This window comes from Melospiza melodia, chromosome 11 (assembly GCF_035770615.1).
Source record: "Melospiza melodia melodia isolate bMelMel2 chromosome 11, bMelMel2.pri, whole genome shotgun sequence".
Lineage (NCBI taxonomy): Eukaryota > Metazoa > Chordata > Aves > Passeriformes > Passerellidae > Melospiza > Melospiza melodia.
The window spans coordinates 21,207,195-21,223,621 of record NC_086204.1 but is presented as its reverse complement, the minus strand read 5'-3'; the positions used below and the strand labels follow the sequence as shown (position 1 = coordinate 21,223,621).

At 51.3% G+C, this 16,427-nt stretch overlaps 1 protein-coding gene across 16 annotated transcripts in view; it reads right to left on the bottom strand.

Moving 5' to 3' along the window:
• Positions 1-3,504: 3,504 nt before the first annotated feature.
• The window catches only part of PTPRF (protein tyrosine phosphatase receptor type F), a 373,817-nt gene continuing 360,894 nt past the window's right edge, over positions 3,505-16,427 (bottom strand). For all 16 annotated transcript variants that reach the window (XM_063165913.1, XM_063165910.1, XM_063165916.1 and 13 more), the window contains 9 exons: positions 13,786-13,905; positions 12,585-12,739; positions 11,026-11,311; positions 9,247-9,425; positions 6,676-6,802; positions 6,328-6,453; positions 5,577-5,731; positions 5,316-5,451; positions 3,505-5,180 (listed from right to left, as the gene is read on the bottom strand). In XM_063165913.1, coding sequence (XP_063021983.1) covers positions 5,112-5,180; positions 5,316-5,451; positions 5,577-5,731; positions 6,328-6,453; positions 6,676-6,802; positions 9,247-9,425; positions 11,026-11,311; positions 12,585-12,739; positions 13,786-13,905 — 1,353 coding nt within the window. In that variant the 3' untranslated portion in view covers positions 3,505-5,111. The remainder of the gene's footprint in view (positions 5,181-5,315; positions 5,452-5,576; positions 5,732-6,327; positions 6,454-6,675; positions 6,803-9,246; positions 9,426-11,025; positions 11,312-12,584; positions 12,740-13,785; positions 13,906-16,427) is intronic.

Genomic DNA, 16,427 nt, shown 5'->3' with positions numbered 1-16,427 from the left:
TATCATAGAATCACAGAATAGTTTGAGTTGGAAGAGACCTTGAAGATTATCTTGTTCCACACCCCTGCACTGGACAGGGACACCTTCCACTAGACCAGGTTGCTCAAAGTTCCATCCAACCTTGCCTGGAACATTTCCAGGGATGAGGCATCCATAAGTTCTCTGGGCAATCTGTTTCAGTGCCTCACACCCTTGTAGGGAAGAGTTTCTTCCTTACATCTAATCTAATCCTGACTTCTTTAGAGTTCAAAGCCATTCTCCCTTGTCCTATCCCTACAGGCCCTTGTGGATGCCCTGCTCCAGTTCTCTCTTTAGGCACAGGAAATTGTGTAAGGTCTCCTTGGAGCCTTCACTTTTCCAGGCTGAACAACCCCAGCACTCAGCCTGGCGCACTCACAGGAGGAGTGCTCCAGCCCTCTGAGCATCTTTGTGACCCCCTCTGGACCTGCTCCAGCAGGTCTGTGTTAGTCCTGTGTTTGGGACCCCAGAGCTGGACACAGAGCTCCAGGTGGGATCTCAAAAGAGAGAAGTAGAGGGGCAGAATCTCCTCCTTTGCCCTGCGGCCCTCAGGAGACACGAGTCAGCCTTTTCAAGATGACAAGTGGCAAAGTGTTCCTGTGAGTAGAAACGTGTAGGCATGAAAGATAACTTGTAATTGTTACTGAGGACTGAGATTGCTTATTATAACTGGCAAAAGGGCAGCAATGAGCTTTTAATTGGAAGGATCAGTATTATTCCTGCCCTCAGAAATGAACCAGGTCAAACAGGAAAAAAAGGAAAAAAGAGAAAAAAAAAAGTATCTCTCAATTAGGAAATGTTACAAATGGCAATGTTGCTGAGGACAAGAAATTTGAGGACTGTGGGGGAAGGAGTTGCCAAGCTACTGTGCAGAGTCTGCTCAGATTTTTTCAGTGTTACAGCTATTTCTTTCTCCTTATTTAACAAGCATTTTGCCTTTGAAAAACAAAATTTAAAGCAATGGAATCCCAAAGGGATAGTGCTTGGTCAGGATGTTATTTGGAATAGCTATGCTTTAAAGGTCTTTTCTAACCCACACCAATCTACGATCCTGTGAGTTAATATCACTAGGAGGCAAGCCAAGCTTGGGCAGTGCCTGCACAGCTCCTGCTACAACATCAATGGTATGCATAAAAAATATGAAAGAGCAGAAGGGCACCTCAGTGCCCAGAAATTCACCTTTGACTGGCTGCCATTTAGCTGCTGTCCCACCTGCCAAACTGTGGCCTTTACAGAGCTGCTTATCTGAGGCTGCACTGGGGCTACCTGGTATAACCAAGGAATGGAAAATTTTCACCAGGGGAAAAAAAAAAAAAAAAAAGGCAGCAATAATACCCCAGCTCCATTGCTTAGTGCAATAATGGTTGGTCTGTTTGAGACTCCAAACACAAGAAGCTAAAGTGTCTTACAGCACCATCTCCAGACCATTCCTTCAGATCTGGAGCTCAGTGTGGTACTGATACCAGCGGGTGGGAAAAGTCTCAGGCTGATACCAAAGAAAATGATGCCAAAAAAAAAAAAAAAAAAACCAAAAAAACAAACCAAAAAAAACCAAAGCCAGCCAGCTGTGGTAAATCCTTTCTAACTGGGAAAAGCTGAGGAGTGCAGCTCAGGAATGTCAGTACCAAGCCCTGGGAGGAAGCAGGGTGGCTCTGCCTCCTGCAGTGTGGCACAATCTGTAGTGCTGGCTCAGGGGGCAGATCAGGCTGGCATTGCTGTTGATCCACCATGCACCATGGTTTTTTTGTTCCCCTTTTATTTTGTGAGATACATAGAAATAATGGGAAATAAATGTTGAAAGAATAAGTGTTTCTAAAATTAAATGAGACCATTCCCTTTGGAGAAGTGTTGGCTTTGTGTGAGCAGCCAGAGGAGTGGACAAAAGGGGCTGGAGAAAAAATGTCAGAGCAGCAGCTGTTTTTGCTGACCTCTGGGAGCCTGTCCCCTTGCCAAGGTGGCACATCCTCAGTTTGTGCACTGAGCCTCTCCTGTTCTGTGAGGTCAGCATGAGGCTCTGGCCATGTGGCTACCAGCAATAGCCTTGTCTCTGAGGCTCACTCATTCTTTGTGCATTCCATGCTGAAATTCTTCACCCTTTCTCTGCCTCCTTGTGTTTCTACTCAGTCCACAGACAAGCCCACAGGTGGGGAATGAAGTCCAAAGTCTTCCTGGATGAGGAGAAAGGTCCATGCACGTGTGCATATCTGTAAGTGTTCTGGCAACTTTTGGCGAGAATCTCTGCATTCAAGGCTGTACATGGACCAAAGCTCTGTGCTGCCCGTGTGGCAGTCCTGGTGAGTGCTCAGTGAGTGGCAGAAGCATTGTCACCACCTGTAGTTTGGCAGCACAGCCCGAGCACTGCTGCTGCAGCACAGGCAGGTGCTCACTGCCCATCTCCCAGCTGGCTGGCTGCCAGCACTGAGCATGGTGCCCTTCCTCCCCAGACACACCCGTGTGTGAGCAGGAGCTCACTTATTTGGCTGTGCCACTCTGCCATCCTGGGCCCCACAGTGATGACAAGCATCCCACTGCCAGCAACACTGGCACATGCCCCCACACACCTGCACACATGTGCTGCCTCACAAGGGCAGGAGCTTGCTTTGCCCTTGGATCTGCATCCCCAGTGAGGCTGCCCAACACTAGGAACAATGAGCCAGGCAAGGGGAAAACATTCCTGCATCTGGCACCTACCCAGGAACTGGTCTGGCCTGGCAGGGAATGCTATGTGTGACTGAGCTCCAGCAGTCACTGAGGAATCACCCTGGTGCCTATACCCACACTAGGAAAAGTACATCAGTCTGCCATGCACTCCCACCCATCATGGACATGCTGGCCAGGGCAGATTTGGCTCCCTTGGGAAGGATGGAAATACCCCAGGGCCCTGATCCATGTGGTTCTGCCCCTTGCAGTGGTTTCCCCTCACACACCTGTGCTGTGTGCAGGTGCTGCTCTCTCCAGGAGCCGACATTTCAGCTTTGCAGTGCACACATGGGCAGGGCTGGCCTGGGCTGTCCACAGAGAGCAGGCAAGGCTGGCAGTCTGGGCAGGTTTCACACCTGAACAAATGGGTGCTGCTCTGCAGTCAGGGGCTGTGTGACAGCTTTACTGCTGAGCACTAACTCTGAATACACAACTGTGCTCAGTGCTACAGAGCAGCGTTGCTGCAGCGTCCAGGAGGGTGCCAGTTACTGCTATTGCCACCAAAGCCATCACCACTGACCCCTCTCTTTCCTGCACATCCAGCCAGTGCACTTCCCTACAACTGCAGGTGGGCAGGAGGTGAGCACACACATGCACAAAGGGAATTGTCACAGCAGGTTTCCAAGCTCCCTGCAGGCACAGGGTCCCTGCAGAAAGTGCGGCACACTCATGGCTGGAACATACCTGTGGGAAAGAACTTACCTGCCAAGGGCTGAGGAGTGTGCCCACTGCCAAAGGGTTCTATGGCCTCTCCTTATTGCAGAAGAAACAGACAGGAAAGCCAGCTTGTATGAAACCCAATTATTCAAATTTATTAACATCAAGAATTATGCAATGATGCTGTAGATTTTTTTTATTAACAAATAGAAAACAGACTGTATACAACAGTGACCCCTACAGCACTATGCATCCACAAGGTAAAAATGAATGTGTCCTCCAACATTACCAACCCTGGATTGCTGATTTCAACGTAGCTTGGATTCTTAACATTCGGAATACATGTGATAATACAATTAGATACCCTTCCACCACCTTTATTCATAACTCAATGCACTCAAAAGAGGGCTGCTCACTCCCCATCTTTAGTGCAAGCGTGATATAATAAGGAGTATTAATATATAGTACCATTAAATTAAGTCCAGTAGTCTTGCCACATTGGTTCATTAGAACATCCTGAAGTAGCGGAAAGTACAATATTCTAGTGACTCTTAACATTTGCAGGATAGCAGAAATTATAGATACACCCAACCTCTGAAGCCATGTGTACTCCCCTCCCCTTCCCTGCAGTACCCTGCTTCCAAAGCGAGATGGTCCAGCTCTGCTGTGGATCAGCTGGGCTTGTGCTCCTTGCCTTTGTCAATGCTCTGACGCACTCCACTGGTGAGAGGTGACAGGATGGCGCTTGCACGCACAGAACCGTGGGGTTAACACAAAGGGCCGTGTCTTGCTCTTTCCATCCCCTCCCTGGGGAACTGTGGGACCCCCTCGCTACTCCTGCCCCCTTTCCAGCAAGACACACAAAAAGAGGTTCCAATGCCTGGAGCCCGGGATTTCGGGTCTCTCACAAACAAGGCGACGACAACTCACGTCATATCAGGATCTGCCAATACACACGGTCACTGGATTGGTTGAACACGTATTGTAATAGGACTGAACAGTTTCCAGCTGACAAAGGGACGCTTCTCCAGCGACCCTATATGCCCTCCCAAACCCAAACCTACTAAGGAAATAATGGGGGAGGGAGAAGACTAAAAAAATAATTGGTAGCTTAGGTCCAGTTCCATGAAATTTCATATTCTACAGAGGGTTAAAAAGCCTATGGGGAATGTAGATGGGCAGGAACCACAAGCCAGCTGCTGCGAATTACCAAGGAAGCTGCACTAAAATGGGCAGAACCAGCAGTGACTGGGCTGAAATAAACACAGGGCAGTAAAAAATGTAAAAGCAAAAGGAAATTAAAAAAACAAAACCCAACTCCCAAAGGTTTGGCGGGTCCAGTTCTGCTTGGGCAAAACATTAAGACTTGCAAAAAATAAAAAATAAAGAGAGAGAAGATTATAAAAACCACTAGTAACTATTTTACATGTTTAAAAAAAAGATCCCATTCCACCCACTTAAAGCCTTGCTGTGAAATGCAGTCGGCATGAGAGAGGGTGAGAGATGCACATGAGCAGAAATTCAGCCAGAGACTGGAAATGCTTTTGGAGTCGGATTCCCTCATTTGGCGCTGGGGCTAAGTTCCTAAATGCCGTGGTCAGAACTGGTTGGCGTGGAGGTCTGCGGCCTGGGCAGTACCTCCACCTGTACAGAAGGACTGAGGAATGGGCGGCTCTGGCTCACAGGGACCCGTCTCCACTCCTAGACATCCCCACCGCGACTGGAGGAAAGCACTGTTACGTTGCATAGTGGTCGAAGCTGCCAAGGTACTCCAGTGCGGCTCTGTAGCACAGCTGGTACTGGTCCTGCAAGGCACAAACGAGGGAAACATGAGCAGTGGGGACACAAGGACAGTGGGCTGTAGGGTCCAACATCCAGAGACATCAGCGCCCTCCCTTCTCCCACAGATCTCCACTGCCACGCACAGGAGGGGAGCTCACCTCTGTCTGCACCATGGCTGGCCGCTGCGTCCGCAAGGTCTTCACCATCTGGAACATGTCCACCACGCCCTCGTAGCGCATCCTCTCCAGCACAATGCTGAGTGTGATGAACACGCCCGTGCGCCCAACCCCGGCACTGCACAGGGAGCAAGAGGGGCCGCTGTGAGTCCTGCCAGCCCCAGAAAGGCTCTGCAGAGCTTCTAGGAGGGGTGCAAGCTGCTCCTGGAGCACAGCTCACTGGGGTGAGGCTGCAATCCTTACCTGCAGTGCACTGTGATGGGCCCATCCTGCCCAAACTGCTCCTTGGTCTTGTGCACCTGCCCAATGAAGTCAATGAAGCCCTCTCCTGTCTTTGGCACTCCCTGTTCAGGCCAGTCTGTGAACTGGAACTGGCGGATGGTCCGTGACTGGCCGTCCTGCAGGGAGAGGGGTGTTAGATGTGAACCATTGGTGAGGGCCTGATCTCACTCCCCTCAGCACTGGTGCTCTGACCTGCTCTCAGACCCCCTGAACCAGGCCAGGTGAAAAGATGCACAGGCCACAGGTGAGCCCAAGCAGATCATTTGCTGCATGTTTGGGACCTGTCTCTGTTCTCTCATGTTCATCCCAGAGTAGCCTTTGGGTCCCTACAGGGTCCATTGGGTCAGTGTTTGGGGAACAATGTTTATTGTAACACAGGAGTCCTGCGCCCGGTCAGACGCTGCACACACAGACTCTAGGTGCAGGGGGACGGGGACCTGTGTTAAATGCTTGCTCAAGTGAGCAGCATAGGCAAGGCAGGGTCTGTGCTGACAGGGATCCCTGAGCTGTTCATGGGGCTGATACAGCTGGCAGGGCAGAAACCTGTGGAGAGAGGAGCAATAGGTGGTACGTAGCAGCCCTTTTTGCCTGCGGTGCGAGGCAGCATTTGCTTTCCCGTTTCTCCAGGAGCTGTTGCATACTCCCTTGACTAGCCTGGGTAGGGCAGAGGCACAAGAGGCAGAGGAGCTGGGGAGCCAGCAGATGCACTCACCCTGGCATCCGTCACCTTGAACTCCCGGAGGATGTACTGTGGCATGTTGTACTCGGCCATGGGGTCCACCACGAAGTACTGGTACCGGGCAGAGCGCTCTGCAGGCCAGTACTGATGGCACTTCTCCTGTGGATGAGGAGCAGGGTAAGACATTAGCACTGACAAGTTGCTGCTCCTCCCTCCCACTCCCTGGGTGCCTATGTGGTTGTGGGGCCACAGGGTCAGCCACCAGACAGAATGTGGCTCACCCAGAGTGAGTAGTGCCAAACACAGACTGGGATGAACCAAGAGTGTGAGCCCACAGACAGCAGGCCCAGAGCCCCCTTGTCCCCACAGCAGGACTCGTACCCGGCCCATCTCACGCAGCTTTGTCAACATCACCACGATGGTGGAGTCGTGCTCCCAGAGCATCCGCCAGAAATCCTCTGTGGTCTCGGCCAGTGGTCCCTGTGTGGCAATGTAGGCCTTCTGCTGCCTGTGACAAACAAAGTGGTGCTCAGAGCAGCTCCTCAGAGATGGACAGCTGCTGCTTCTGGGGGCTGGGTCAGCTGGAGGCAGAGCCCCATGGTACCAGGGAGCAAGTCTGACAATCCAGCTGTAGGATGAGCCATGGGCTCTGGGAGAGAGGTGAGCTGGTCCAGCACTTGTTCTCTAAGTGCTCCCCACAGACACAGTGAGCACAGCTTGGAGGATCCAGAAAAGCTCTTAGTCCTTGCTGGGGTGACGGCATCCCCAGCCCTCCTCTTGCTACTTCTTGTCAAGGGCAGGCTTGTCCCAGCCCTGCCTGTTGCACCCTCTTGGCACCCAGGACCCCACCAGCAGGCTGCCAGCACCCACCTGGGCTGGAAAGAGGGACTGTGCTTGGGGATGATGCCAGCAGCACTCCTGTGTTCCTGCACTTCTACTCTCTGCAGTACCTGCCGTCCCTCCCATTGCATGGGAAAACACAGAGCAGCTGAACCAGGTCACCTGGATTACACACTCCAGACAATAACGAGTGCAGTGTGGAAACCACTAATACAGTTTTGTCTGCTTTTCGAAAGCTTCAGAATTTGTTTTTGGTTCCACTGCCAACCAGAGCACCTCTCCTAATTTTCTATGCCACCTGCCCCAGAATAGCTCCCACCCTGAAGAAAGCCCCATTGGTGCTCTGGACTCAGCTCTGGCATGCTGGTACTGAGGCTCTCTGAGCTCCCAGCCTGGCACAGCAGAGCCCGGGCTGGCTCCACCACTGCGGGGCGCTGGAGCCCGCAGGACCAGGGCTGGCTTCTTCCATCCTGCCTTCCTCCCTCCGTTCTGCCTTCGTCCCTCTACTGGTGCTATTTTTAATGGTGCTAAATTAATGAATGTGCTGCAGGGCAGCTGTAACATGTGGGATGCAGACAGGGGCTGCTTCAAGGTGGATTTATAACACATAGTAAAAAACAGGGAATGGGGATGCAGAACGAAGTGAAAAAGCTAATAAAGATGCAGCATCAGTGATATCTGCAGGACCTAGAGCCAACTGATTTCTTGAGATAACCAGAATAATGATGGCTCAAAGGAAGGGATGGGAAGAGATAACAGAACTTGGGGATAGGGTAAGTAGCACATGAAATGGTACCACCTGCTGTGATGGCAGCTCTCTCCCTCCCTCTGTAGCATCACCAAGAGGCAAAGCCGGAGCTGCTCTCCATCAGCTCTGGAGCCAGGACAGTGGCTGCAGTCCATCTGTCAGACTTAGGCTACAGCCAGGCAGTGGCATTAATGACTGGTGGTGGGTGACTCTGTGCCATACACCCAGGAGGTAGTAGAGGCTCCCTCTGCTCTGTGACAGCTTTTTTCCAGCCCATTCATCCCTCCCCATTACTCTATCCCACCTGAGAGAGCCTGGCTTGCTTCAGTTTTCCTGTGTTGGGATGCTTCCAGGGTTGGTCCCCTTTTGCTCCTTGTCCACTCTTGCCTCCACGTAGCCCTTCTCCCTGGGAACTCTTGCTGGGCTCAGCTGCTGGAGCAGCAACAAGGCACAGAGCTGCTGGCCTGGCTGCACCCACATTTGCTCCCTTTGGCAGTGCCTTTTGCATCTGGGAGGTTACCAGTCCAAAAGAGGCAGGTAGGCAAAGCCAAGTTGGAAGGGACATGTGCCACATCTATTATTGCATTCCTCACTCCAGCACTGATGATGGTGCACATGAGGGATGATCTTAGAGTGATGGTGCACAGACAGATGACAGGAACAAGCCTTTTATGTGCATAATTGTGATTTGGTTTGGATTATTGTCTAGGGGTCGTTTGGGAAGGGGATGTGGCCACTGGGCTATTCTTCTCTCCTGGCATTTAGCATCTGAGAATGAGATGTCAGCAGACAGATATAGAAAACTTAAACACTACTGCCCTACTAGATCTTAATTTGTCTTTCTAAACTGTGTTCTGGAGAGAGTAACTGGGTGATGGGCTTCCCAGTGTCCAGCACCAGCCCTGCCTGAGGATCCAGACTCCTCCCAAAATCAAGACACGGAGCAAGCCTCGAGCTGCTGTCTGGATCAGCCCCTCAGTGGAAGCGCACTCCTAACTCTAGCTGCTACAGTGGGGAGACAGGTTTGAGTTAGGTACTGTAGATGTAAAACACAAGCCAAGGGATGCCTACAGCATATCCCATAAAACCTCCACAGGAGCCAACACAGCCTGCCACTCCAGCCATGTGGACATCTGTCTACAGCAACACAAGCCAGCCTGGCAGCCCTCACTCATAGGCAGTCTTCACATATTGTAACTACACACACTGCAGTGTCTGAGAAGATGGAAATAGATAAAATGCAACAAAGTGGTCCCCAGCCCAATTCAGGTGGTCAGGACCAGTCCTTGGGAAAGAGAAGGCAGCTCTGCCTGGGTTTCCAAGCAGGCAGCCAAGCTGGCACAGTCACCCAAGGTAATCCTTACCTGTAGCCATCTATGAAGCTGGCATTGATGTAGTCAGAGCCCTCGACGCCGCGGATGGGCTGCAGGCAGACTCTTGTCAGCTCATATGGCATGATGTTCACGAGGCGGTTCTTGAATTTGTTGCAAGGGAGGTTGGCACTGATGAAACGTGAGGTATGTGCTTTAGAATTGGCCAGCAGCTGAAAGAGGAGGAGACACATCAGATCCCTGCTGGAGATGCAGCAGTCTGGGGACAGAACTGGGATCCTGGCAGCAGCCATGTAGTGCAGGGGAGACCCAGAGCAGCTCTCTGACACACTGAGCCAAGAAGCTTCGTACCTCTCTGAGCCAGGGATGTATGCTTGGTGGTGGCAGGGAAGCAAAGCATTTCCTCTTCCAACAATATCTTGTTATTTACTTCTCACCCCAGAAGAACCCAAGATAATGTGAGAATTGTGACAGTTTTAGGTAAAGAAGATATATTTTGGGTTACTGTGAGACACAATCTTTGAGTCCTGCAAACTGGAGTCATGGTAAATGTGTTACTTAGATCTGCTGGCAGATTCAAACAGAAGTCACTCTTCCTTCCCCCAGCTTTTTTTTTTTTTTTTTTTTTTTTTCCTTCCCCGAAAGACTGCCTCCAGCATCTCCAGAACCACCCTTCTATCTATGAGTGGCAGGTTGACCTCATGAGAGCTCTCTGCAGGGAGACAGAGTTGCTTTCTGGGGAGCAGTTCAGCCATGGGAGGCCCTCCCATATCCTGCTTCCCAGGGTTTCCCATGCAGTGGACACTGCCAGGGCACAGAGAAGGGACAATTTCACTACTGTTCTCAAGACACCTTTGGAGAAATGGAAGAAAAGTAAAATTTTGTCTTTCTTACAACAGAATTGCTTGAGTTGAGCACAATTCTGTGACTCTACTGAGGAGTGTCACTATGAGATACTCAGGCAGCATGTTTTACTGTTCCAACCCCAGGATACCAGCAGCTCTGATAACCAAAGGACAGAGCTTCTCAACTATTCCCAGTTTACATGGAAAGTCAATATTTTGCCTCTCCTGCTCCTTTGTCACTTGGAGGGAATCCCCAGGGTGAAGGTGTACTGCTGCAGTTCATTTCACAGCCTGCATGGTCTGCTGCCTCTCTGCGTGAGCTATATTCCCCTGCAAAAGTTCACTGGACTAATGCACCTCATCTGAGAATATGGGCACTTAACAGAGCTCACTTCAGCTCCAAGGCTGTAATAAATATCTGCAGCTGGCATACACAGATACAGGCAGAAAAATGTGGGCTTGGCTTCTTAAAAATGGTGTGCCTTAAAACACTGCCTTCACCAATTCTAGACAGTGAGGCTTGGTGTTGAGGTGGTTAAAAGATTAGAGAGCTTAGCATTGAAGAAATGAGACCAGAAATGTCTCACATATTTAAATTGGAGCTGTTTCCAGACAAGTTGTTCACAGTAACATCAATTATCACTAACATGATATGCATCTGATTTCAGATGCAGCTCCTGCTGCACAGTGAACCTAGAGCAGAATGTGCTGCTGGGAACCGCACATCCATCTGCCTTTTATATCATCCCCAGAAGCTGCCAATCCAGGGGGGACCACGGCCGACACAAGCTTTACAATTCAAATGTATTTTAAATCACTGCCTACCTGCTTTAGAAACACACAAAAGAATAACTGTCTATAATGATCCATAGCCCACCTCTCCCAACCCCTGGACGAGCAGCCCGTGGAGCTCTGTGGGCAGAGACGGGGAACTAGAGAAGCGGGGTGCTGGGGCTCTGCCACCAACCTTGAATTCCAGCTCCATTTCAGTGACGCTCTCGCCCGGTGGCACCTGGGTCAGCTTCTGGATGTGGGCGAAGAGGTTGCGTGCGGGCACCTCGGTGTTGCCGCACGTGGCAGCCTCCAGCAAGGCCTCATGGATGAAGATGTACTGGTCCTCTGTCTGCACCATGTAGTTGCGCTGGGAGCGCATGCACGTCACGTGCCCGTAGATGTCCACGGTCTTCTCGTGCTTCATGCGCTCCAGCATGGCATCAATGACAATGAAGCAGCCGGTTCGGCCCACGCCAGCACTGCAGGAGCAAAGCACACGGTCTGAGATGACACTGTCTCCTAGAGGTGTCACACAAGCTCCAACTGTGCTTCACAGATCACCCAGACTTAGGGCACACAAGGGGAGTAAAGGCTGCTCTCTGTGAGCAAAGTCCAAACAAGAAGTGACAGGAGGAGTGAGGGAGAGAATCACTGGAGAATGTGAGAGGCTCCTCAGCCTTTCTGCTGTCCCCCTTTCACTGCTAGAGTGGAAAGGACATGGTGTCACCCTGCTGATCCCTGTGGTGGCTGGCAGCCCCTCCATGAGGGAAGGAGAAATGTGCTTAGCAGGCAGGAGAGTGACACACGTGTGTGAAGTCAGAAGACATGAAGAGCAGGCTAGGCCCTAACACCAGTGAAGTCAGTAATTTCCAGCCTGCTTGTCCCCTAACCTGGGTCACTGTTTCCTCACCCATAAAATGAGCATGGCCAGCCTGAGAGGGGAAGCAGAAAGCTGAGGTTATGCATGACTGCGCTGAGCCCTTTGCTCAAGCACCAAATGCCTCTCCACAGCCGCTGGAAAGTAGAAAACTCAAGCTACTCACTCTGAGAGCACCCTGAAAACAGCAGATACACTGTTGTGACACGTAAACACAGACAGAGGTAGGGAGCTAGGCATTCCCTCATTTATGGTGCAAGTCATATCCTTAACAAGGCTTTAATACAGCTTGTTTGTGTGTTAATTACACCCCACTACCATCTGAAACAGAGCATGAAAGAAGAGCATTAAACACTGCTGGTAAGGCGTATGCTGAAACAGCAATGATGGAGTGGTTTGTTCAGTAACAGTCCCCTCTTGGCTGCTACAAATAAATCTTGGCTGGGTAAGATGCTGAGCCTTAGTAGACTAATATTTTGCCCTAAGAGCTGCCTTTCTACCCTCTGAAAGAGTATGGCTGTAAATACTGCATATGAATGTTTGTAGAGGTCACTGCATGCATTTCTGTCAGTGATGTGCATCTGAAGGTACCAGCCACTTATGCTGGGCACAAATATTTAATTTTCAAATGGCACTTGCAGTTTTGCAGGAAAATGTGCTTTCTAAGGCTCTCCATATAGCAGTGCTGTTTAATCTGATACAGCAGTAGCAACAGAAATGCCATCACTGCTCTACGGCTGCTGGGCCTGTTCTGCTGCCAGCCCAAGCATGCAGGGCAGGTTGTGCTACCATGAAACCTTTCTCACAAGAAGGGGAGACTCCACTTTCAGACAGGTTAAAGCTTCTGCAGCCAGAAGACAAACACACAGTCCTACCTGCAGTGCACCACCATGGGCCCAGCATCTGTTGGGTTACAGGCCTTGACCCGCCGCAGGAAAGCGAGGATCGGGGTGGGGTATTCCGGCACCCCGTGGTCGGGCCAAGCCATGAACTGGAACTGCCGCAGCTCTGTCTTCTCATTGGAGCCATTCTGTCAAAGACAAAGAGGATTTTTTTTGTATGAGAACATCTCATCCCAGTGCAGGAACCCACTGATAGGGCAACAACAGCCACAGGCTCGCAAAGCTCTGTGTGATGATGCAGGTACTGGGCTTTCACCAGTGAAAATTCACAAGAAAAACACAGGTTTATTGCAAAGCTCCTATACATACAGATGCTCTGTAGAAAGGCAGTTTTACAGACAACAGAGCATCTCTGCAGGGGTGGAGCAGACTGCAGGGAAAGTGAAAGACTCTTTTCTGCATAGCACAGGTTCACTACCTGCATACTCACTGCATTTTCATGGAAAATAGCCACTGGACATGGAAGGGCTACAGCAGCCAGCTCCCTCCCTGCTCCTCTGCATCATGGTATCCCAGGGGTGGGTGACCAGCCTGTGACTGCAGACTGCCCTGCTCCTCTCTGGGCTTGGCTGAGTGATCTATGCAGTAAGAGGTAGGAATGGCTGTGTGGTTGCTGGGGCCTTTCTGGGGCATGAGTGTGTCCCCCCTGAGCACTGGGCTCCTGGCCCAGACTCAGTCACGCACAGAAGCACTTGCTGCAAAGCCTGTCTGCATTGACACTGCTGCTGGCACTGTCCCCAGGGATTTCCAAACACTAATGAGGAATGCAGCAGGCAGGAGAGAAGGGTTTATGCTCATGTCAGAAATAGCCCCTCCATTTGCATTATTAGTGACAGGAGTGATAAAAATTCACTGCTTCCCATGTTGTCTCTCTAATGGGAGGACAGCTGCTACCTGTACACTCACCAGAGGCAAGAACAGCCCTGTTCCTGGGCCCATCAGAGAAAGCACACAGAAGAGCATCAATTATCCTGGCCAGAGTCCAGTGGTAGCCACATGCACAACCTGCACCTGATCGCCTCCTGCAGCACATCTGTGAGACATGGCTCATGCCTGGCCAAGCCAGGTGCAGCCAGTGGCCACTGCCTGTGGGCCATGGGGCACCCTGCAGCCTTGGGAAGCATCTCTGCAATACGTGAAGCAGCAGCAGCAGCAGCAGCAGGCAGTCCCGTACCTTGTACAGCGCGAAGGTGCGCACGGTGTAGGTCGCCAGCTCCACTGTATCCAGCAGGACCACCTGGATCATCCCATAGGTTTCTGTGCCCCGGCTCGGCCAGTACTGGTCACACTTTACCTGCAGGGAGGTGAGGAAAATGGGTCAGTGACTGGCTGCTGGCTGGGGCATCTGGGATGAGGAACAGGGCTCTGCCCTTCAAAGGGTAAAGACAGAAATGAGTCATTGTGCGGGGAGAGGAGGGGAGGGCTCTAAAATCCAGATTTCCTTCCCCCAGAGTGTCCCAATCCCCAGCAAAAAGGCAGCACCCGCTGGACCCCTTCCATAAGACTCAGAATCACAAGAATAATCTGAGCTAAACTGACCCACAAGGATTATCTAGTCCAACTCTCAAGTGAATGGCCCATATGGGAATTGAACCAATCTTGGTGTTATTAGCACCATGCTCTGACCAAATGAGCTGATCTCAGTGAGTGGCTACTCATTGAAAGAGGGATTTTCCTTTTCCCCTGGAGCCATTGGTGGAAGTGGCAAAGGGGGCCAGGCCACCAGACAAGAGCAACAAGAGCAACACTAGATACCAAGACAGTGAGCAATTCCTAGCAGTGATTTGTGCCTGCTGTAGTACTTCTCTGGTTTGGTGAGATGGGCATCTTTGAGGCTTTGCCTGAACCACCCCTGCCTGAGCTCTACCTGGATGAAGAGAGGGTGGGCAGCTATGTGATAATGGGAGAAGAGCTAGTGCAGCAGGGAGGAGGAAATGGTGGTTTCTGTGGGCACTGCTCTACTCAAAGGGCAGCTGAGGTGAATGAGATGCAGTCTGTATCCCCACCAGCTCCCAGCTACACCAGCCTGGCATCCTTGGCCCACAGCTGTGGCAGGACAGAGCTGAGTCCAGCACAGTTCACAGCAACAGGCATTACATTTCCCATAACATCCACAGTCTCCCAGGGTGCCCTGCCAGCATGGCCTTGGGCAGCAGACCACCCTTGAGACTGGTGGGACACAGCCCATGCAGGGCTCCAGCCTGGATGCTGTGTCCACCCTCTCTGCCCTCCTGCAGGCTTGAGTGCATTGAGCATCACCAAGCAACACCAACGTGCCCCTGTGACAGGTGGCACATCCCTGAAATTCCACATCTCCCAGGTGTTTCAAAATGGCTCCGCAAGGAACAGATGGCAGCTTAGACACAGACTGTGGCCAAACTATCCCTTCAGCCCCTTCCTGCAGGCAGCACTGTCCCATCATGAAAACACTGCTGCTCCCTAGAAACCTCCTGCCTTGCATCATCCTTATCATCCCTTTCCAACTCTGCAGTCAGGGTGCTTTGAGCTACTGGTCACAGCTTTTGTTGCATCCCTCTTGGCAGACAGCCAAACACATCCCCAGGGGCCCATCCCTCTGCCCCCTTCACCTCCCTGCACATCACTCCCTGCTCACATGCTGCTGCTCTCCTCCTCCTCTTCACAGCTCAGTGTTTCCAAACTACTCCTCCATTTCTTTTTTTTTTTTTTTTTTTTTTTTTTCTGTGAAGCCTCAAGCTCCCTATTTAATTGGCACCCTCAGAATCCCTGCTTCATCTGGTACCTGGCTCCCCCACCCCGCAGAGCCACAGTGCCTGGCTGACAGGAGGAAGACTTCATTCCCACCCATGTGCACCACAGTGAAAACGGATTCCCACCCGAGGAGAGAGGAGTGAAGGGGAGATCATCTGTGCTTGTCAAGGAATAGTAAACTTCATTATTAGCAGAATGTGTTTACAGGGAATGCGTGGGAAGGGAAACAATAAGCTTAATTAGGAATCAATGAAGTTCTGCCTTTTAATTGAAACCATTTGCAGCAGGGTGGGGCTTGTGAGAGCTGAGAGCCCTCATCCTGCACTCTGGCTCTGGAGTGCAGCAGCCTGGAGTCAGAGGGATGCACCTCTCCCTGCTTTTTGGGTTCTGCTCACAGTAAGGCCTGCCCTGGCAGAAGTGCCTGGAGCAAGGCTGCCTAATGGGGTACTGCAGGTGCCAGTGCAAGCAGAACAGCTCTGCTGCCTCCTGCCCAGGATCTCCTGCTGCTTGGGCTGCCTTGGATCTGTGGCAACATGGCAGGCCCTGCAATCATCTCAGGATTCCTCTTCCTCACTTGGCACAGAGCATTTGATGCTGACTGGCTGCAGCACCAGCAACTTGGAGGTCACAAACATTATTTCACAGCTAAACTGATCCCATCCTCATGAGTGGGTGCCACCTGCAGGCTGTCTCCACAAGGTCTCAGTTTGTCTTGCCTAGCTTGGGGACACTGTGACCCTCTCTAAGAGAGAGAAGAGCAGCATAGCATCCTGCAAATGCTGGGGACAGCTGCTTGCTGTGCTTTGCAGGGGATGTTTCAGGGGAACAGCACAGCCTGTTCCTGTGCCTGAGCCTACACCTCAGGGACAGCAGTCCCCTCCTGCCACCCACATGCTGCAGGGCTGTGTACTCGAGCACAAAACAAACTTCAGAGGAGTTCCCTGTGTGGGATAATAGCAATGCCTGGGCTGGTAATTGAAAATTATTTATTCATGACCAGATAAGAGTCAGTCACATTTTCTGCCAAATTTACCCATAATGTTTATGCCCCATTTTCAAGCTCTGTAAATTTTATGCTGAAGCCGA